This window comes from Numida meleagris, chromosome 3 (genome assembly GCF_002078875.1).
Source record: "Numida meleagris isolate 19003 breed g44 Domestic line chromosome 3, NumMel1.0, whole genome shotgun sequence".
NCBI lineage: Eukaryota > Metazoa > Chordata > Aves > Galliformes > Numididae > Numida > Numida meleagris.
In genome coordinates this window covers 48,571,713-48,594,841 of record NC_034411.1, presented here as the reverse complement: position 1 = coordinate 48,594,841, position 23,129 = coordinate 48,571,713, and the positions used below count along the sequence as shown (strand labels likewise).

General features: G+C 39.3%; 1 protein-coding gene across 6 annotated transcripts; it reads left to right on the top strand.

Moving 5' to 3' along the window:
* Positions 122–22,854, top strand: LATS1 (large tumor suppressor kinase 1). Of its 6 annotated transcripts, none has more exons than XM_021392274.1 (8): positions 122–185; positions 4,173–4,682; positions 8,459–8,609; positions 9,686–11,202; positions 15,612–16,194; positions 17,165–17,347; positions 17,580–17,686; positions 18,665–22,854. In XM_021392274.1, exons 2-8 carry the CDS (start codon positions 4,332–4,334, stop codon positions 19,172–19,174), a joined length of 3,402 nt encoding a protein of 1,133 aa, XP_021247949.1. In that variant the 5' UTR covers positions 122–185; positions 4,173–4,331; the 3' UTR covers positions 19,175–22,854. The 6 variants fall into 6 exon arrangements, with proteins under 6 accessions (XP_021247949.1, XP_021247951.1, XP_021247950.1 ...); XM_021392275.1 differs by lacking the exon at positions 122–185 and adding an exon at positions 222–3,034; XM_021392276.1 differs by lacking the exon at positions 122–185 and having other exon boundaries at positions 221–4,682; positions 9,689–11,202.

Sequence of the window (23,129 nt, the reverse complement as noted above, 5' to 3'; positions counted from 1 at the left end):
GCGGCGCCGAACTGAGAGGCCCGTGGCGGCGGCGGCGGGCCGTGGCGGAGGGAGCGAGCAGCCGCGGCTGGCAGCGCGGAGGGCCGCGGCGGTCGTCGCCGCTGGGGCGGGGCCGGGGCCGGGGCCGGGCTGCGTGCGCGCACGCCCGGGCCCGGGGCGCTGCCGCCGCCGCCCTCTCGCCGCAGGTAGGTCGGTGGCGGAGGGAGCGGGAAGAGGAGGCCCGGCCTCGGCGCAGGGGCGGCCGCGAGCGCCCCGCCGGGGCCGCGGAGCGGGCCTGGGTTTGAGTCCCTCCGCCCCGCGGGCCCGCTTGGCCGCCCTCTCCCTGCTCTCCCCGGAGGCCAACGGGACGACTGCCGCCCTTCTCAGCGCGTGGGCCTGCCGCCGCTGGGAGCGGCCGGGGTGCGTTTGTCCGTGGGGAGAGCCGCGTCCCGCTGGAGGAGATAACGGGGCGGGAGGGAAGCGCGGGCTGAGAGCGCCGTGTGCTCCACGAGCCGTCCTCATCTGCGGCGCGGAGTGCGCCCTTCTGCGCGGGGCGTTCTCCTCATCCTCTGGAAGCGCTCAGCGCTGGCAGCGTGTCCTTTGGCAAAGGGTTCGGTGGCTGTAAATGATGGAAAGAGTTGCTGCCTCTCGTTGGTTTGAATCGAGCGCCTACAGACTTAAGCTGATGCGTCCCAAATCCTTGCATTGGTTTGGTTTGGTTTTCCTAGCGGTGAAGTCTTGATTGAGATCACAAATAAAAGAAATTACTGTAACAGGAGTATGGGAGGGGGAACCAAAGACAACTTACAACATGGTGTGCAATGCTTAGAGAGGGAATAGGAATATGTAAATGTGTTCAAAGTTATTTAAATGTGCAGTATTACAAGTTTGCTGGAAAGCTGTGTGGGGGTTTTTTTTTTTTCCTCAGAAAAAAGTTGGAAGGCGCTGACAGTTGCATGCAGCTATGCTGTGTTTTCTTTCAGATGCCCATTCTGAAGCCCAGCCTTTCTTGGCTGTCTGTAAAAAGACAAGTCTTTTTTTTGTTTTGTTTTGTTTTCTTTTTCCGTATACTTTGACCTGTAGTAGAAAATACTATTCCTTTCATTTCTAAGTTTCAGGGTGAAGTGATTTATTTTATTTTTAATTTTAATTAGTTTAGGGACTTAAGGAGCTTCATTAGTGGAAGTAGTAGTAACAAACAGGTATATCATTTACATTTATCATTTACACTTAAGGACACCCAAGTGCAAAGCCCTACCTGCTGTAGGCTACCTGCTCTAGTGGGGGTTGGACTAAACAATGTCCAGACATCCCTTCCAACCACTAGTATTCTGTGATTCTGTAGGTACGTGTCAGTTTCCTTGGATGCAGTCAGTGCTTTCTGATTAGAGGTGGATGACTCTGATCGGTCTCTTACTGCGCAGTTAAAATGTTCTTGTTTTACAATGTATGCAGATGTTTCTGAGAGGAAAACTCAGAGAGTTTCTGAGAGTTAAACTGAGGGGCAGATTTAATTGGCTTTCTATGCAATTAAGGCTGCTGTATCACATAGGCATCTAACTGTTATTACTCAGTACTGCTGTTGAAAGAAACAACCCACCAATAAGTGACGATTTATGTGGGTAGGTTGCCCCAGCCTGATGTGCGCTGTGTGGCCTTACGCATAATTCCACAGGCCCAGGTGAACAGTGACAGGTAAGCAGGTTCACACTGGTGGAGCTCAGTTCTGCGGCATGAGAGCATAGCTTTGCTTTCCATGGCTGCTTAGTCTGTATCCTGTTGTGCTGCGGTAGCCAGCAAAATAGTATTTGTAAGACTCTTGCAGGGTCTCTTAGCATTCTTGAAGTTCCATTCAAATTCTCCAAGCACTTGTAAATACAGGGGTTACTAGCTGCTTTAGCTAGATAACTCTGCTAATGGTGAACTAATAATCACTCTTAATTTTGGCTGAATTTGAACAAGTAACCTGAATTACTGAGCTGTGTTAAATGCTGTTGGATGAGCTCGTGTAGAGATCTTGCTTTTCTGGAGGTGGGAATTCCTTCAGATCCTATTATCACGTATCCCTGCACTTGTGAATCCAGTATGTGTTCTGAAGCAGGTCTCTTGGAAGGAAAAGGAACGTGTGCCAAGCAGAATTATTTTCTAGTAAAATTCTAGAAAAAATAGTTATTTTCTCCCTCTTTGGAAAAAGCATTTTTAGCCAAGTGTTTTTCAGTGCGGTCTTAAATATTGCGTGTTCTGAAAATGATCTTGAAAGTGGGCAAAATTAATTATCTTTTAATTGCTCTCATGACATGCTTTCTGCTGAATCAAGATTTCTTAACACTTTGAGCAAAACCTCACTGTTTATTATTAAAACTCACTTAGATGCTTGATAATCTTTTCCTTATTCAGTGAGTGCTGTATGCTACCAGACCGCAGGAAAAAGCTTTAATATCAGTACCAAACTGCCTTCATTTGAAGTTCTGTACCTACTGCAGAGCAAAGAAAGCTTGGATGCAGTTATAGCACCTAAGATTTAGGCAGTTCCATTCAAGAAATTATGGTATTAAATGATAGGCCAAGGCAAAAGGGATTGGGTGGTGGTGCTCTGTGTTTCTTCTCACAAGCCTGGTTTGTGTCTTTCTTCTTTAAGCTTTCAAGTTTCATTCACGTATGGGTAGCATGCATATGCCACTCATATAATCTGTATGGGTATCAGAAGGTTCTTTTTCCTATTAACTTCTTGTCATGTTCTTTCTCAATTGTTGAATCACTAATTGGTTTATGGCAGTGCAAATATCATAGAAGTGAAACCAGGGTAAAGAAAGAGTGGTTTTTATGTGGGCTGTATGAAACTCCTTAGACATGTTTAATTCAGATGTCTGTCATGAGAAACACCTACGCACTACTTCAGGAGACAAATGATGTTCGCAAGCATCTGGATCCTCAAAAAGAATCCTTCAGAAAACTGGGAAGGCAGAACTTGAGCACGTTAAGAAATGGAAACAAGAAAAATAAGAATGTTTTTGTATCGCTTCTGTTGGATGCTGTACTGCGGTAAAGGAGGAATGTGAGTTAAGCTTTATCATTCTTCTTGTTGCCTGTGAAGACAGTGCTAAAACGTGTAAGTTTTTTTATCTTGTACTGTCTTTAGTATATGATCTGCCTCTGTGGAGCAGTACAGACTGCAGAAGGTTTATTCCGTGATACTCTGAAGAGGCAGAAGCTCTGTAACTTCTCAGTATATCACCTTAGTTTCTATAGCTTTACCATACCGGTTACAGTACATGCTAATGCACAGCATAAAGGCAGAAATTTTAGTTCACCACAGAGCACAGAGTTCTTTCCCTGCTGAGTCAGGCCCTTCTAAATGCAAAAATTGTTTGTTTTTGGCAGAATTTTCTGTTTTCCTTACCAAATGTCACAGTTATGTTCTCAGTGAATTTAATGCTTGAGTTGTTAAATGATATTGCAGTAAGGAAGTTTTGGTTTTCTATCCTCTTGCACCCAACTATATTAAAAAAAAATACATAACTACTAACAAAATACAACTGGATTCAGAAGGCTCAAGCTGAGAGACTATGACAGCCTTAGGAAACCGAGACTTTAAATGAGGTTAGGTGGAAGATGGTACAAGAAATCATAAAGTTGCATATGATGAGACCGGCCATTTTTTTGTATGTGGCTAGTGGAGAATGGATAAAATCATAGTAGTTAAATGCGTACTTTGTGCTTCCAGCTGCTCGTGGAGCTTGGTGTCAGGGCTGTTGAACAGCCAGCACGTTGGTCCCTGCTCTAGCTGACTGTCTGGCAAGCGGAGCAGGCACCTTCAGCTCTCCAGAGTGCTGGTGGAGAGAATGTGGGCAGGAGATTGGGAGTGGCAGGCAGGGAAGGCAGAGAGGCAGTGATGGGGGAGTGCGAGGGAAGCACACTTAGCAGCCATGTCTGCACCTTAGGCTTTGAACCTCACCTGAGTTCCTGTCTGTTCAGACTTGAAGCATCTATGACATTCCTTAAAGGACTGTTTGGAGCCCAGCAGAGTTTATCATTTGGGTTGTGTAAAGACTCCCTGAAGAAGTCGGGTAGCATACCCTTACTAACTGTGAAGGCAGCGCTGCATGTCAACGTTTTTCTGCCACTAGTGCTGCATTGTGAGCTCTTTCACCAGCGGATGTGTAACGGGTTTTTTTGTTTTGTTTTCTTAACAGGATAGCTACTTTGGGTTGTGACACCCTTCAGCACTACAAGAATTGCGGTTTAGCAGCAATCGGTCACTGCCTTCACGTATTCTGAAACTACCAGCCAGCCTTTCTGGAGTTTTGCATTAGCGTGAGTCCTTGGTGAAGGTTGCATATATAGATGTTTTCATGAAGAGAAGTGAGAAGCCAGAAGGATATAGACAAATGAGGCCTAAGACTTTTCCTGCCAGTAACTATACTGGCAGCAGCCAGCAGATGCTACAGGAAATACGAGAGAGCCTCAGGAATTTACCAAAACCATCAGATGCTGCTAAAGCTGATCTCAGCATGGGGAAAATGTCATCTGAAGATCCTCGACAAGGTCGAAATCCCCCCAAATTTGTAACGTATCATAAAGTTTTGCAGGAGATAAGAAACTCGCTGCTACCTTTTGCAAATGAAACAACTTCAGCTGTCAAAGGAACGTCAGAAGTTAATCGACAAATGCTGCAAGACTTACAAGCTGCTGGCTTTGATGAGGTATTGTATTTTATTTTCAAGTTTTAGTGTTCTTCTAACTATAAACTATCAGAGCGTATTGGAAGAGGTGTTGGTCATGGAATGTTTAAACAGCATATGATAAGCAAAATAGCTTGAAAATCTGGTACAGTTCTCATTAGGACTTAATGAAACTGGGATGAAGAAGGGGAACAGAGATTTAGAGAGATTTGGCTATTTTTCATTTTTATGCACCATTTGCAGTGTATTCTTACGTGGTAGGGATTGTTTTAATTATACAGATCATCTCGGACAGAGGGAACTGGCCACTTTAGAACATGGCTTTTGCCTCTGGTATGCAACAGAATTTTAAATTGTGCACAGTTAAAATATGTTGATGAAGTATGGTCATTCTAAAGTGAAAGGCAATGCCACGTATTTCAGGAATAAATTTTAAAGATCTTTTCACGTTTGTTGTTAGTAGAAGGTTGGTGAAGAAGATATGTTATTGCTTTTCAACAAGGTACACTATAAAAGCACTTACAGGATACCTTCTCTGCAGTATGTTCTCAAGACAAAAATGTTGAGATCACAGCTCTTGGAAAATCATGGGTACAAGTCACTATTCTGCTATCATCACTATAAAAAAAAAAAACCCACAAAAAATTAGATAATTATTCAGATAAGATTATTTAGATTCAGGTAGACTTACTTCATTCAATACGTGGAAGGAGTTTGAACTATGCTTTCTAGGAATATAAAATGAATATACTTACAGCTCCTGTGGTTTTTTTTGAGGATTGCGCACCTACATAAGTTATATTTATTCCTTCTCTGTAAAGCTGGGCAGAAAAGCAGTGAAAAACAAAACACTAACTAGCAAACCACTCTGCCACCTTGGGGTGGTATGTGCTTACCTTTCCAGGCGAGCACTGACTGCCCTAACAACCAGCTCGCAAGTTCTATAATGCTTTGGTATTCACAGGGAGGTTAAGAGGAGTGAATTTCTCCAAAGCTATCTGTTGGCATTTCCTCAATAATGTCCCAAAATCAGGTGCTGATAGTGTGGGTTTTTTTTTTTTTTCACGTTCCTTTGGCTTGCTCAACTGCAAAGACCAGGTTGGATTTTCAGTAGGAATGGAAGAGTTTTACAACGATAAATGATTTTATAATGATTTGTTCCTGATCTGTGGTTTGCTTCTAGAGTGGTTTTGTTTTTTTAAGTAGATTAGCTCTCATATCCATTTTTACAGAATGAGTCTCCAGTCACTTTCACAAGCTGTGAAATGGTACGTGGCTGGATAATAAACTAGAGAAGCATCTCAAGTTGGTATTTCTGTTGGAGCCTTTGTGTCTTGAAACCTTTTGCTCCTACCCTTTGTTCTTGGATACAAGCAAGAATTCACAGGACACTTGCGATTAAATGGACCTTTTCATCAGACACAGAGACAGCATAAGCAGTTTGTGCCACCTGTTAACCCATGGTTGTGTTTCCACAGTAGTCCATATGGGAGCAGCCTGTGGACACCACCAGGGAACGGATACAGCTGATAGCATTTTTCAGAGTGAGGGGGTTGAGACAAAAAGTAGGAAGGAAATAAGGGGGTGTTTTGAGCTGGGTATTTTTCTGGACAGGATTGCAGTTGGCGTGTGTTAGCTGCTTCTGTTTTGGCCAGACTGGACTGTTTCTGACTTACATTAGGTGTGTTTGTGCCTTAGCAGGTTACATGGACATTACTTTCATGATCTCTGGTGCATTACCAGACGTTTTCTAATCTGCTACTTACTGTAACTGTTACTGTAACTGTAACCAGTGGGTACCAATTTCATTTTCTGTTTTACTTAGCTCTGGTGAGAACCTATATATAAAAAGTGTGTGCTCCTCTCAGCTTCTAGTGAGTTTTTATTAAGATGTTCAAAATGGATTTGAAGTAATAATAAAAGCTTGTTTCAAATGAGAGGAAGATCTTTGCCATATTGTGGGCTCAGTAATCACTTAGGGTTTGGAAACATAAGTGTATTCCCACCTCTTTCTTTTTGTTCTGTATGTATTGATTGTATCACAGAAGTTTTGGTCATTCCCTCCAGTCCCCTTTTAAAAAAAAAAAAAAAAAAAGACATCTTAAATTGTTTACAGGAAATCTGCCTTACTTATTGAGATAGAACATATTAGAATTGAACTTCAGTTTAAGATGATACTCTCCAAGATGTCTAATACTTCATCTGACATAGGTAACCATTAAAATAGTCTTCGTTAGGAGAGACCCCTTGGGTGGCTCTTCCTCGTGTTCTCTGACTAGTGGACAGGGAATTTAAATTTAATATTCTAAAATATTGCTTATTCTGTACTTTTAAGTTAAATATAAACTTTATGGTTTGATGATGTCAACTTGTTATCTTATGTTTGTGTATTGTAGACTAATTTTGCTGAAAAACTGGTAAATCTGGTTTTGAAACTAAGAATTAGAATTGATAGGTAGGAATGAATGATGAGTCCTGTAAAAAGCATTTTCAGATTGGAAATGCAATACTACAAACAGTCTAACCTGTTTGCACAATGATCCAGTAGTATACTGATGCTGAAAACGTGCTTTGCAACGAGTCGGTCTTGCCTGTAATAGTTGAAATTTTGCAGGTGTAACTGTCTCACAAAAGAGTTGTGAGATCAAATGTTGTATCTTTTTGATCCAGTGATGTCACCTGGTCTGTAAACATTGAGGCTATCTTGTTTCATACATACATACACTTTTCTGTTTTGTTCATTTTATTATTGTCTCTGAAGGCTGTGCATATTTCGTACATTTGCAATGTCAAAAACACACAGATGTAGTGGAAGTGTAAATGTGGGTTTGAATTTGAAATTGATACTGACCCTCCTCCCTTCTGAGCCCTCTTGGATTTCTCATTGATTTCACTAGTAGGTGAATCAAAGAATGGCTTGGGTTGGGAGGGGCCTTGAAGATCATCCAGTTCCAGCCATCCTGCCATATACTGTTGTAACTTGGTGGCTTGTTTGGAAATAATGTGAACTGAAGTGATGGCTTTGATGTGACAAAGTATGGCCGTAACAAATTGCTGGAGGGCAGTGTGGTTAATTAAAGGGAGTCACTCTGTATATATGTATGTATATTTTTTTTCAAATTCTGAGTCAACTGCGCAATACCATTCAATAAAAGTGGGAGAGGAGTGCCTGACTTTTAATTGCCTCTGTTTCTTGACCTCCGTCTCATTCAAGTCAGGAGAAACACCACTGATTCATAGTACACTTTCCATTGACAAACCTGGGATTGGTCGTCTGATCAAAGCTTCTTTTCGGATCTCTAAGAACACAGCAAATCCCCACCACAAAAATAACAGAATTTCTGCCAATATTGTTATATTTACTAGTTAAAATACTTGAGGAGAAGCTAATGGATATTTGTTGACAAAAGGCATTCCAAGTTGAAGAAAAATGAGCAAAAACCAAAGTACTGAATGTCATATTTGGATATCTTTTAAAGAATAGATTAAGTTAGTTGGGACCTCTAAAAGTTATCTGAGTAGTGCGTATAAGTAATAAATACCTAGATAGGCAAACTGTTTAAGAATAGCATGGTAACAGGGTTAACATCAAAATATTGTTGTTCTTCGGAAGATCCACACTATTAATTTTTTTGTAGGTTCTGTTTTGAAGAAAGCGTTGTTAGATTATTTTTAAGTGGTTGAGTGAAATCATTATGTACTTTGGTAAAATTACTGGAGGATATTTGGCTAAATTCTCATGATTTTCATTATTCATGCCATTTTTAGTAACTTCTCGTGTTTAATTTTCCCTTTAGGATATGGTTGTACAAGCCCTTAGACAAACTAACAACCGTAGTATAGAAGCAGCCATTGAATTTATTAGTAAAATGAGCTACCAGGATCCTCGTCGGGAACAGATGGTTGCAGCTGCAGCAAGACCAGTAAACGCAGGTATGAAACCACCAGGTAGGTATATCCATGGTACTTCAGTAACTCATTAACTGTATTCTTTCTGGTGAAAAATAAAATATGTAAAGTATATAATAGAATTCTTCTGAAACATGAGTGACTGATGTGAATTTAAGACTTTTTTTTTTTTTGTAATGGCATGTTTTTAGCGTTTTATCTAAGTATTAGAATCACAGAACCATAGAGTCACCAAGGTTGGAAAAGACCTCTAAGATCATCCAGTCCACCTATCACCAATATTTTCCACTAAACCATGTCCCTCAGCACAACATCTAAACAACATCCTTGTATTACATCCATGGAATGATATTCAGATCTCGGTCATTTTTGCCCCTAGTTGTTGGTGATGCTTGTATTTTTTCTCCGTCATGTGCCATTTAGAAATCAGTGGTAAGTATTGAATTCTGATTTTATTTTTTTAATATCGCTTAACACAGTTTCCCACATAGCAGCACTATACATCTGTATATATTACTTATACAGATGTACTTATATATTGCATGGTTTCAATATTTATATTTTATTGTGTCCTATTTCAAGATCTCCTCCCGCTCAATTTTCTTCTTGGTTCTAGATTTTGTCTAGGGTTTTTAAGGCAGACTTTACATTATAATAGATGTTAGGGGATAGACTTGGCTTTAATAGCAACAGAGTCAGAATTTCCCACTTGCTATTACTGCTTTCATGAAACACACAAGCACATTTTTAATACATCTTGATGCTTGCTGGTTACCAGCATTTTGTAGCATAGATTTAGACAAACTACTTTCCAGATGCAGCAGAAATACCGAACTTTTATTTGACTTAAAGTTGAATACTCAACAGTCGTCTCTTTTAAAGTTTTGTTTTAAATCCACAATGTAAGTGTGAGGAAAAAAATGATAGTCAAGAGTAGCAACATACAGCATTTATTTTCTGTTAGCTTGTGAAGCAGAACTAGTTAGCGTTTGTATGAAGCAGCTAGCTAAATGCTACCACTGAGTTGTAATTTTCATTATTACTTGCAAAGTTGTCATAGTCGGCATGTTCTTTTACTGAAATGATATAAATGCTCTGTTATGTTTTTGTAAAAGCAGGGACTGTTAACCGCAAGCAGAGCTGGAAGGGTTCTAAGGAATCCTTGGTTCCTCAGAGACACGGCCCTTCCCTGGCAGATGGAGTAGCTTATCGCTCAGAAAGTCCCAGCTCGCAGCCTGATGTAGGAAGGCCGCTGTCTGGATCTGGCATTGCAGCATTTGCTCAGGCCCACCCTGGCAATGGCCAAAGAGTGAACCCCCCGCCACTCCCCCAGATCAGGAGCGTCACGCCGCCTCCTCCGCCTCCTCGAGGGCAGACGCCCCCTCCCAGAGGAACCACGCCACCGCCGCCTTCCTGGGAACCAAACGCCCAGACAAAGCGTTACTCTGGGAACATGGAATATGTGATCACTCGTATTTCTCCGGTGCCACCGGGTGCGTGGCAGGATGGTTATCCACCTCCACCGATGAATCCGCCACCCATGAATTCTTCCAGTCAGGGTCAGAGAGGCATGAGTGCTGTCCCCATTGGAAGGCAACCGATAATCATGCAGAGTTCTGCCAACAGCAAGTTTAGCTTTCCCTCAGGAAGGGCTGGAATGCAAAATGGTAATTGTCAGGCAGAGTTCATAGTTCACCAGAACGTTGTGTCTGGGAACTCAGTGAGTCGCCAGCCACCCCCATACCCAATGAACTCAACTAACAGGCAGAGTCCTACAGCACTACAGATGCAGGCGGGGGGATCTGCTCCTCCTTCAGCATACTCCAATGGGAATCTTCCTCCGACAATGCTGGTGCCAAATAGAAATAGTCACAACATGGAACTTTATAATACGAATGTAGCTGGAATACCTGCATCCTGGTCGCAGCCTCCACCTGTGCAGCCACAGTCATCACCTGGAAATGGGCATGAAATCCCCGCATGGCAACCCAACCTTCCGGCACGGTCAAATTCTTTCAACAGCCATCATGGAAATAGACAGAGTCACGCTAGCAGCTCTCAGCCGTCAGCCACCACAGTAACAGCTATAACACCAGCTCCCATTCAGCAGCCGGTGAAAAGTATGCGTGTGTTAAAGCCGGAGCTGCAGACTGCCTTAGCACCAACTCACCCTTCCTGGATGCCGCAACCAGTACAAACCGTTCAGCCCATTCCCTTCTCCGAGGGTCCATCTACAAATGTGGCTGTTATGCCACCTGTGGCAGAGGCTCCGAATTACCAGGGTCCGCCCCCACCTTACCCCAAACACTTGTTACACCAGAGTCCGTCTGTTCATCCTTACGAGATGGGACCCAAGCTCAGCAAAGAGGAACCACCCATTTCATCTAAGGAGGAAGAGAATGAAAAGAATTATGAATGTGTTGATTCAGCGGACAAAGAAAAGAAACAAATTACAACATCGCCCGTTCCTGTTAGAAAAAACAAGAAAGATGAAGAACGGCGAGAATCTCGTATTCAAAGCTATTCCCCTCAGGCTTTTAAATTCTTCATGGAGCAGCATGTGGAGAATATACTGAAGTCACATCAGCAACGTTTACATCGGAAGAAACAACTGGAGAATGAAATGATGCGGGTAAACTCTTTCTCCTAAGTCTTTGACTAGAATTGTCTTAATGGTAGGACGAATAATACAGACACATACGTTGTGGTACAGCATGGTGTTGAGGGCTATTTGTAGTTTTTTGTCTTTGAGATGTGGCAATTTCTTGATTGCTTTGTTTACGTACTTCATTGTCATCTTAGAAATTAGTTTTGTGATGTAAGATTTCTGTGTGTCTAAACATAGTTCATATGGCTCATAGCAGGTAACGCAGAAGAAGCAGAATTTCTGTATGAACTGAGATTTAACTATTTGGCTTATAGCTTTTTGTTATGGATTCTATTTAATCCTGATTTTTTGAGTGAGCTCTGTGCAATGTTTTAATGATATGTATATATGTGTATAAGTAAACATTGCAGGGACGAGTTGGTAGGCCTTTTATTTAGTCACTTGAACAGTGATAACTTTGGCTGTTTGTTCCCACTAGTAAGAGGGTTTTCTAAGTTCATATCTAGAAAGTCAGTGTTTAAAGTTACATTTCAAAAATGAGAGAACCCTGGTACTTCTTGGCAAAATATTTTATAATCCAGACTCTAAGGGTGTCTGTTAAAACAAGATGTAACTGAGTGCGATAATAACAAGCACACATCTGCAAGAATATATAGAAGCAATTTCTTTGCGCCTACTTGAAGTTAGTGGTCTGTTCCTGAGATTTCATGTTCTGTGACACTAAATGCAAAAGGTTAAAAAGAAAAAATGCAGCTGGTGTATGCATGTGTAATTTCAAAAGTGAAAATCACAAAAAGTAGATTATTAGGATCTGCAGAAATGAAGATTTGAGGTGCATTTTATATATTCTGAGCTGCTGTAATTGAAAATAGGACATAATTGTGACGTGCCTTTTAAAAGTGTACTTGGCTAATGCTACTTTCTTGAAATGCTGCTTTTAAAATCCATGTTTTCTTACTCTTTGAAAATTTTTACTGTAAGCTATAGTGTTTTATGTGTGGTTAATCATAAGATATGTAAATGTTAGCAAGATTTCCTGAAATTCTTTCTAGATCTTTATTCTTAGTTTTCTCTCTTTCCTTTTCACTTCCACTAACAGCTGATTTAAACTGTTAAGGTGTGGGAAGCTTTCCTGAACTCTGTAGCCTCCATCCCTGTGTAGGCAAGTAAGATTTTTGGAGCAACAGTATTTTTTTGTTAAAGAGTAGCATGATCCCTTGTTAGAGGTCTTTGCATGCAATCCTGCATCAGAATTAAGCATGAATTTTATTTTGACTATTTTTTTAGTACTGAAAAGTAAGATTATAACTCATGTTGATTTGCAACTTCAGTTTCCCTTCTTCCTGTGTTGTTCCATAGCATCAGAATCATGTCTTACTGAAGTGAAGACACTGATTGTAAGCTTTCTTGGATGTTTTCTTTGTACATTTAAAGCACCTAAGTGAATGTCTCTTTTTATATGAAATACATTTTGTAATATTTACACTAGATTATAAGATGGGATGTTTAATTTCAGACTGAAGCAGGGGAAATGCAGTTTTACACTGCAGCACGCCTCTCTTTGATCAGCTTGTAGGACAGAATTCCTCTAATAGTGAAGTATATTGGAGGTCTTCATGAGAAGGAGATAGGGTAACTAGTTCACTGCATATTGTTAGGAGGTTTAAGAGGGTTAAACAAGTATTGAATCCACTCTTCTCCTCCTTAGTAGGAATTTTGAAAATCAAAAAAGAACACAGAATGTATCCACCTGCAGGAGAGGTGTATTTGTAGGATAGGTGATGTATTTCTATTCTGTCAGGCCTCTTGGGGAACAGAGTGAAGGTCTGTCATGAATATTTAATTTAAATGTGTGAATTTAGTTCCCTTACACTCGTGCCCAAGTATTATGCTAGATATCTCTGCCATAAGGAGAAACTTAAGTAGTCATGATCTAAGGCACAGGTGAGAAGGAAGTAAAATGAGGGTAAATTATGTGTTAATATATAGCAATTCAGGAAACTTGTGCCTGATTGCATAATAGAAGTAACTTGAGTGTGAGTACATAAGTGTTTATGCACCTGACAAAAATAGTTAATTTTTGGTAAATGCTAGAGCTGAGAAGACTGTGATGCACATTTATTTTAATGAATGGCATAGGAAAAAGTGAAGACTGCATTTGGGTGAATAGATGACAAATTAGACTACGTGAGCTGGATTTTACAACAAAATTGTTAGAATGCAACAAGAAAGCTACAGGATTTTTGGAGACTGTATTTTGTATGTCTTGCAGTGATTAACTCCCTCCTAGTGTTTTGTTCCTTCCTGGACCATTTTCTTTGCTAGTTTTCTAACCGATCGGAGGGATTCTTTGTGTGCAAGTGGAGCTGTCCTGAAGCAGACTTCCTGGTGCAGGGAACATTTGAGAAGCTGACACTCTGTTGTCTGAACTTTTTTTTTTTTTTAAAAAAAAGTCTTGACATTTTGAGTTCTTCAGAAATGCCACCTTCTGCATTGAAGTGTACCTTAAGCACGTTCATTCACAGGAAACTTGAGATGCTTCCCACTGTATCTCTGTTTTCAAGGACGCTGCAGTAGTATTCCTACAGTAATGTGGAGATCATTTGCACACATTGGCTGTACTTGGGATAGGGAGTTGAACATATTTCCAATATCTAATCTGAAGCTAGCTCTACCTAGTCCTTACTGCTGCTTTTCTGATTTTGATGAAAAATTTTGTCTCAGAATTGAGACAGCCATCCCTATTTAAATCTTTTTGCTATTCTTTGTGAAGTTTTTGTGGTCCCTTTTTTTCTATGCTTGTAAGAAAATGCCTGTGATTCTAGCAGTGTGGGTTTTTTTGTTTTGTTTTCGTGATTGATATATGGTATACTGAAAGCGTTTGTAAGATACTGAGTGATGCCTAATTGGTCTTTTATCACTCCTTTTTTCTCAATCGCATCTTACGTTTTGTCACTAGTTAAATTTTAAGTTGGGCAAAGCGTAGGAGTCATCTGTTAACAGACAGTTCATACACGCCTCGACTAGTGGTTATCTAATCCTGGTGATGGTCTGGAATAGTATTCTGCAGATGGTACCTTAAGCATTGAAGCGTTCGGGAACAGAAGTTGCAACATCTGGTCAAGCGTCAGTAAAATATTGTGACGCTAAGAAATTGAAAATTTGTGCTGGGTAACTGTTGTTATGTTTGCAGGGTTTTAGTTAGTGCCATGTTCCATTTTATGATTGGAGTGTCCAGGAAAAAAAAAAAAGAAAGTATTCTCTAGGTTGCCCTGGCAAATCATTGCTGTTGGCTGGCGGCTTCAAGCCAGATGGGCAGAAAAAGAATTGAAATGCTATAAGAAAAGGAAGATAAAAATTTTTGAAAATGTTTACAGAAAACAAAAGAAGGAATGAACATAAAGCTCTGTGGTAGTAACGTCACAGAGGAAATAACAATTTGAAGAAAAATTTTTCTCATATTAAAACCAAAATGGAGGGATATCCTGATACTAGGGCCTGAAATTCTCCTAGATAGAAGCCACTGGAATGCTTTAAAGGAATTGAAGCCAGAAAAACACGCCAGTAGGAGGAACCTGGGGTTGGTATATGACAAGAATGCTTAGCGTGGTTATAGTAGATAAGAGTTTCTGTGCTTTAGGTGGTGAGTGGCATGTGACTTGTGAGTATTTCAGCTGTCAGAGTGTTAGTGGTATTGTCCAAATGCCAGGTATGTTCATTCAAGATAGTGATACTTGCTGAGAAGTGATAGTGGGTAGAGGAGTGAGCCACGTCCAAGAAACTGCTCTGTCCAGCTTGCTGGTACGTGGAGATCGACAGAGAGAACGTGACTGAGGCCCTGTTACAGAGAGGAGGAACTCGTAGTAGCGGGGAAGACTGGGCCTGGACTTACTGTGGAGGCATGCCCTGGGGTTGGGCAGGCACTAGGAAACAGTGCCAAGGTTTAAGGTTCTGCCTGGTGAAGATAGACATGAGTGTGGGAGCTGCGTATTCCCTCCTGTAATTGAGATTGCACTGATGAGGCCAGGATGTTTAATAACACTGCTTCAGCTAGGGTAGAGTGTAGAAGCCTTATCCACTGAAGCTCCTTAGCTCTCAGTGGGTTACTGCTCCTCTGCATGCCTTGGCTGCTTTTTGCTCTGCATGAAGAATCAGGGAGACAGTTAATGCACATTGTTATTGTGATTAATAAAAAACAGTGCAGGTAATAGTTAACAGTATTTTGTAAAACATTTTACAAAGGAAATAATTATTCCTAGTTTTTAGGAAGAGGAGCTGAGGAACAAAGACATGAAGTAAGATTAAAAGGATCTTCTTAGTCTCGTATATATAAGTATTTTGTTTATTTTGCTTAAGTCTTGTAATTATAAGAAGATCACCTAGAACTAAGAGTACTGTTCACTCTTCAGATGTAATTCTGTTTTGCCGCACAGGTTGGATTGTCACCAGAAGCCCGAGATCAAATGAGGAAAATGTTGTGCCAGAAAGAGTCTAATTACATTCGGCTAAGAAGAGCTAAAATGGACAAGTCGATGTTTGTAAAAATTAAAACGCTGGGAGTCGGTGCGTTTGGCGAAGTTTGCCTAGCAAGAAAAGTGGATACTAAAGCTTTATATGCAACAAAAACTCTGAGAAAAAAAGATGTGTTGCTTAGAAATCAAGTTGCTCACGTTAAAGCTGAGCGGGATATCCTTGCAGAAGCTGATAACGAATGGGTGGTTCGTCTGTACTATTCATTCCAAGATAAGGACAATTTGTACTTTGTAATGGACTACATTCCTGGAGGTGATATGATGAGTCTCCTAATTAGAATGGGTGTCTTTCCAGAAAATCTGGCACGGTTCTACACGGCCGAATTGACCTGTGCAGTTGAAAGCGTTCATAAAATGGGCTTCATCCACAGAGATATTAAACCTGATAATATTTTGATAGACCGTGATGGTCATATTAAACTGACTGACTTCGGACTCTGTACAGGTTTTCGATGGACCCATGATTCAAAATACTACCAGAGTGGTAAGAAAAATATAAAACTTTTATTATTGTTGGCATGTTATTCTTTTGGAGAAATTGAATAACGAGCCGAAAGATGACTGCAACATTACCTTTGTGAACATTAAAGCATCTAGCAATGTTTCTGCACACCATTCAAATTACAGAAAACAACATTTAGGGAGCATTGCTGGGTGTAGGTAGGCACTGATTCCTTGAGAGAAGGAATAAGCTATGATGCTGAAAGTTTGTCCTGTTAGTATCTTCTGAAACTTGGAGAGCAAAGACGTAGCAGCATAATTACATAGATAACAACTCCTAACACTATTTTGAATGTAGGAGTGATGGTTTAGATTAATCATTTTTGAAAATCTTTCCCCAAGTGTCTTTGTAGCTGTTGATTTCTTTTAAAACCCAACTTAATGGCTTAAAACAGTGGTTTAAAAAAAAAAAAAAAGAAAAACAGTTGTGAGTAATGAAATACAGATTATATAATAGTCTGAAATTAACTTTTTAATTCTTGGAGGCTTGTTTTTGTTTTAGAAAAGAATTTTTAAATTACTGTTAGACCAGGCTACTTCACCGTCTCTCAAGAGAAAGCAGAAGCGTTTGTATTGTTCCAGATAAGAGATTTAAACTGAATGCTTGGAAGGTTTAAAACTTGATAGATTTTAATTTTTTGGTAATTAGCATCAGATGATGCTTTAAATGTTTTTCTCTTTGTATAAGAGCAAGAACAGTGTACACACTGTACAGTCAATCTGGTTATGTTAAAACCTAAGAAAAATCAAGCTTTCTCATAATTATTCTAAAAATTATATTCTCAGATGTTTGTATCATAAGCAAAAAGTCGAAATCCTGATGTTTTAAGACAGTTCAGTTCTCTTTCTTATTAGTTTCTATTTTGTAATAAAAATAAATGAAGAAAACTTCATACTAGTTAAGCTCTGAAATAGTCTTTCTGAATTTTAGCATTTTTCTCACACAATTACAGGTGATCATGCACGTCAGGACAGCATGGATTTCAGCAACGAATGGGGTGACCCAGCAAATTGCAGATGCGGAGACCGGCTGAAGCCACTCGAGCGTAGGGCTGCACGCCAGCACCAGCGCTGTCTGGCCCATTCCCTTGTTGGCACACCTAATTATATTGCACCAGAAGTATTGCTACGAACAGGTAATGCGTTTATTTTTATTTTTTTATTGTAATCTTGCTGTAAAGTAACTGGCATTCAAGCAGCAGCTTCACCTTTTTTACACAACTGCTTTTCCCAAGTATGTATCTCGATAAAAATTAATAGCTATTAATATAGAAATCTTAAATGCATTGAATAGAATTCTCTTGCGAACTTTTAAGATTAAATGTATACTGAAACTTTGACTATGCTTTTTTTTTTTTTTTTCTCCAGGTTACACACAGTTGTGTGACTGGTGGAGTGTTGGAGTAATTCTCTTTGAAATGTTAGTGGGCCAGCCTCCTTTCCTGGCACAAACACCTCTGGAAACACAAATGAAGGTAACTTTAAAAAATCTCACGCAAACAGGTAGAAAAAGCTGAAAAAATAGGGTTGAAATGGGCATGATCTTGCTAATTTATAATGGAATTAAGGGTGATTTTTCTTGAGAGTGCCGCTCTGTTCAAGGATGTTATGAACTAGCAGGATTGTAAATGTTACAAAATTAGCGCACCATCACTGTAATGTAAGGGGCTTCAAGAATCACAGTCTTCTATTTTTTCTGGTTATGCTGCAATTGTACCAAGTAAAATCACATTTTAGATCTCAGCCATCCCCTATAACTAGAAGTGGATGCAAGAAGTTGTTATTTCCACTTCTCATTTTCCAGCAATCTGAGTGGTGTTCTGCTACCACTTGGCTTCCGTGCTCACTTTTCTGCAGAAAATTACTTTTTGAAGTATCTGCAGGTGCTCAGCATGTGAAGATGGAGGAAGAGGAGGTGACCATGGCTGCTTAGGGGTGCAGGCAGCTCAGAGCTGTTGGTCACTCTCTCCCCTGACCTCACTTGGTTCAGAGATTACGAGGATTCTGCAGTCTTCTGCAGTGCCATTTTTACAAAACAGTGTTCAACTCCCAAGATATTAGTTGGCCCAAATATACTTCTGTATTGATGTGTAACTTTAAATTTGTTCATCTTTCCAGTATATCAAATAACTAAAAAATCATTCATCTCACCTTCTTTTAAGATTTTAAGCTGTGTTAGGCACTGTTTTTTTATGATATCTTGTGGGGTTATGGCAGGCATATTCCATGCCAGACTCTAGTTTAGATCTGAACTGTCAATAAACTTAGGTAAAGTTTTGACAAATTTTCACACTAAACATTCCTTCTCTTGCTGACAAAACAGCTTTGCATTTGCCCTCATTAGCCTGTAAACATTCCTTCTGTTGAGTGATCTTTTTTGTTTGTTTGTTTTCACAGGGGATTTTCCTTTTTATGAAGTTGTAAATAAAATAACATGTCTTCTTGCTTTAAAGGTTATCAACTGGCAAACTTCCCTTCATATTCCACCTCAAGCCAAGCTGACTCCGGAGGCCTCCGACCTTATTATTAAACTATGTCGAGGGCCAGAAGATCGTTTAGGCAAAAATGGCGCAGATGAAATAAAAGCTCATCCGTTCTTTAAAACTATTGATTTTTCAAGTGATCTACGGAGGCAGTCTGCTTTCTACATTCCCAAAATCGCTCATCCTACGGACACATCGAACTTTGATCCAGTCGATCCAGATAAATTGTGGAGCGATGATGATAAGGAAGGAAATGTAAATGATACACTTAACGGATGGTACAAAAATGGAAAACATCCTGAACATGCCTTTTATGAGTTCACATTCCGAAGGTTTTTTGATGACAATGGCTACCCATACAACAATCCAAAGCCCATTGAATATGATTATAATAGTTCCCAAAACTCAGAACAGCAGTCTGATGATGATGAAGAACAAGCAGGTAGAGGGGTTCAAAATCGTGACCTAGTTTATGTTTAGTAGAGGAGTAAACACTAAATAAACAGTTTATTTTGCAGCTGACATTTTTTAAGTGTTTTCTCTGAACAGAATTGAGAAAAGATTTGCTAGGGTGAATATACGCACGTTCTTTATTATTATTTTAAACACTAAGTTGTCTTCGCTTTCCATCTCTGTACATTTTGTTTCCCCAAAATCCAGGGAATTCCTTCTCAAAAATTAATTTATTCCAACATTGTTAATTGTTTTATTTAGAAGAGATTCAGTGTTAGGTGAAAAAATTATCACTTGAATTTTATCATTGATCTCTGTACTCTAAGTACTTAAAATAGGAAATAGTGATTTATTTTTTTCCACCCTGAGATGATGCCTGATATCTATTTGTACATATACTAAATAATTTTTTTTTAAAAACCAAGTCTTTGTTTCAGAATTTTTTAATGACAGTTCTTCCTTTGCATTGACCAAATATAAAACAAACTTTACACTAATAAAGCTATTTGATAAGTTTGGCAGCCTCTTCCTCCCCTGCCCCATACCCTTACTGCTCACTGTATTTAGCATATTTATTCAGTGTTGGGGAAAACTGAGCCATCTATCTGGGTGAAACGTTTCCAGCTGCTGTGGTAATGGCATAGTTCTCAGCTTTTGAACAGGAAGGAGTCTTGGCTATACTCACATTGTAATATGATAAAGCATTAGAACTGGTCTTTTATTAAATATCTAATTGAATTTGTCATTAGTAATGCTGTAGTATGTGAGTGGTACTCTGAGAGCGGGAGTCCTCACTCAGAAACAACTTCATTGTCTCCTGTCGTCAGTTCTCTCACGGTTTTGAGAGAAAACAAGCTTTAGGAAAAATACTTTTTGAAATCGAGTTCAATTTTCTGACTACAACTGAACTGTAAAGTAAGTTTAAAAAAAATATGGCTTTAGTTGGAATTTCTAGTTTGAAAACTAAATTTTAGAATAGTTTCTTTATTATATGTTTGAAATAGTAATGAGAAAAGAGCATAAATCATGGTTTTTGAGACTTGTTGTAGAGACTGGTTTCACTTACTTTTAACAAGTTTCCTCCCAGTGACACTGGCAGTAAGAAATATCACGCAGCTGGCTACCTGAGCTGTTAGTTTTCCTTGGTACGTTTTCAGTGGTTCGTCTTTCCCAGCCCAGTTCAAAACAGAACTAGTAACCTATGTCTGTCTGCTGCATGTTCCGCATTCCTGTTTAATGACTTCCCACAGCAGGTGAACAGGTGTCCCTTTGGCCTCATGGTGGGAGGGCAGTGAGCCTGCTGAGGAGCAGGAAGCAAGGCAACCCTGTGGAAAAAATTTTCCAAGACAACACCAGGAGTTTCAGGTGAGAGGCAGAAAGAGTTACGCTTTTATTTCCATCTTGCTCTATTCTCTGAATTTAACACAGCGGTAAATAAAATGCACTATTTTTAGTAAACTTCATTCCTTTTTAAATACATCCTTCTTGGAATTGAATTTCAATGGATAATTTGTAATAATGTACCTGTATAGCATTAGTGCTTTCTTAAGTTATTATTTTGTGCCACTGCATTGTCATTATGACTATTCTTGCAGCAAACTTCAGTTACTAAGTCAGTTTTCTCACTAAGCTGGTCTAAGAAATTCTTGTGTACTTTCAGCCATTCGTTGCCTTTCTGTGCTCCAATTCAGTACCTGTTTTTATGCCAGTGCAACCATTTACAGTGTAGTGCTAATTACTGGCTCAGTGAAAAAAATGGTGTTTAGCATCTGGAGGGTTGTTGTAGTGCATATTCTTTGAAGTGATCCAGTTTCCAGTGTGGTCCAAAAAATGGCTTATATTGGCATAACTGAGGGAGGAGTGAATTGCACTGAGTAAAAAGTGATGGCAGCATGGAAACTTCTCAAGCAGACTTTGTCACAAGATAAAATGTTTTTGAAATTCCACCCTCTCCTTAGAAGGTGGATTAGGAGTAGAAGATGCTTTAAAAAAAAAAACACAACAACAAAACGTTGCTTTTCATAACCAAGTAGTTATTTTCTACAGTGAAAATGGGCTGTAGCTTAATAAAACAATTTGTGTTCTGTCCAGCTGTTCTACAGCTGTTGAAACAGAACAGCTTTTAAGAGTAATTTCATTTAGTTTGAACACTATAAAATGGCTGCAATGCCTAGCTATTCCATTTTATGTAAAAAAGATGGTTTTCAATGTAAATAAACTTAAAAATTATCCTCCTTTGTAGTAAGTATGCCAGTAAAACTGGTCTACTTTGCTTGGAGTAAAGTATAATATATTGCTGGTTAAAGGTAATTTAATGAAACCTACCTTACCATTTGTGAAGTTTGCAGAGAAAATAATGTCAGTTCTTCATTATTAAATTGACTGTTAAAATTGTGGGTTTTTTTTTATCTGAGTATATTTCTCCTTTGCTTGCTTTATATTATGTTATTATATTCCTATTTAATATTGTAACTGGTCTTTAGCTAGTGTGTTTAAAAAAAAAAAAAGTCACCAATAACGAAAACCCAAAAGGGTCCTGCAAAGGCACCACAGTTGTGTATGAGTTAAAAATGATGGCTTTTATTTAAAGAAATTGAGTGTGCTAAGGACGTGCAAATACTGAAATATTTAATATTATTTTACCATTTTGAAACAAATTTAGTAAGAGCTCACATTTTTAGACTTTGGTAGATGCTTCTAGCATTTTCTGTTACCTTGTGTTAGAAGTTGTAATATTCCTTGTTTGAATTTTGCCATCCGTATGCTAAAGTATCATATATTTCTTTGCAAAAATGCAGTGTGTATCAGTCCACGTTCTCTAAGAAGAAAAAATTACTTGCATAATGATGGTGCAACTCTCCAACATCCTATGCCTTACCCATGTTTGAAACTTCCCGTTTCACACGTTTTGAGTCTATTGAGATTCTTCGTAGCTGCTGCTTAAAACATGGGTATTTCACTGGCTACTCATCATGGGGATTGGTTTGTACTGGCAGTAAAGAAAAGGCTCCTAACCGGCAGCTGCGGAATTATGCAGTGAGTTTTAGTTCAGATTATTTTCACTCTGTAAAGCATGAAAATAAACTGCTCATGTGTGTCCTTGTATACATATAAATTGTATTTATAAAATATTCTATAATCATATACTGTATTGTAAATACTATTTGATATTCAGTGGCATTCTATCCTAGGGCAGGCCCTCTTGCTGTATCTTTTCTATCCTCAGTTTGTAGTAGACTCTATAGAATATATGGCTAGGAGGTCAGTGAGGCTGACTTGCCTTCTGCTATTGCAAAGCTCAAAGCTGTGAGTGGGAATGATTTAGACTCATTTAATATTGTTTAGCTAATAGGCAGTGCAGTGGGTGGGTTCCTTAGATGTTGCTGCTGTCACTCAAGATACCATTAGGCATTGGTTTCAGTTGTCTTTGGCATTTCAGATCAGACCTTTTAATGTTTGCTTTAGTTCAGACGAAGCAAAAATATATTAAACTGGGTCAATGTCACAGTAAAATGTTTGAATGCCTTAAGATGCTCTTGATAAAGGCACTATTCAAGTTTACTGATCTATATATATCTATATAGGCACATATATAGATATATTCTATGTGTATATGTATATATATAATGTTTTTTTGTATTATAAACATTCTTCTGATTGTCACAGTTCCTTTGGATCTTCAATTAAATACATACACCACTGCACAATTCTGCTCAAGCAAATTATTTATTATGTGCTTTTTAGTAAACTTAAAAATCTTGCATTATCTCATGGCCATTATAAGTTACTCACAAGTCTTTGAGTGTTCTGTGCTTGTCTCTGCCACAACCTGGACACCCACTGCTGTCAGGTTTCTGCATACCTGTAGTCCTGTGGTGTGTGATATCCAAATGCCTGCTGGTATGTTTGGGTTTTGTAGGCCATTGTGGTGTTGGCTTGAACCATAAACACCGAGTCCCTTGATGTTCATGTGGAAAGAACA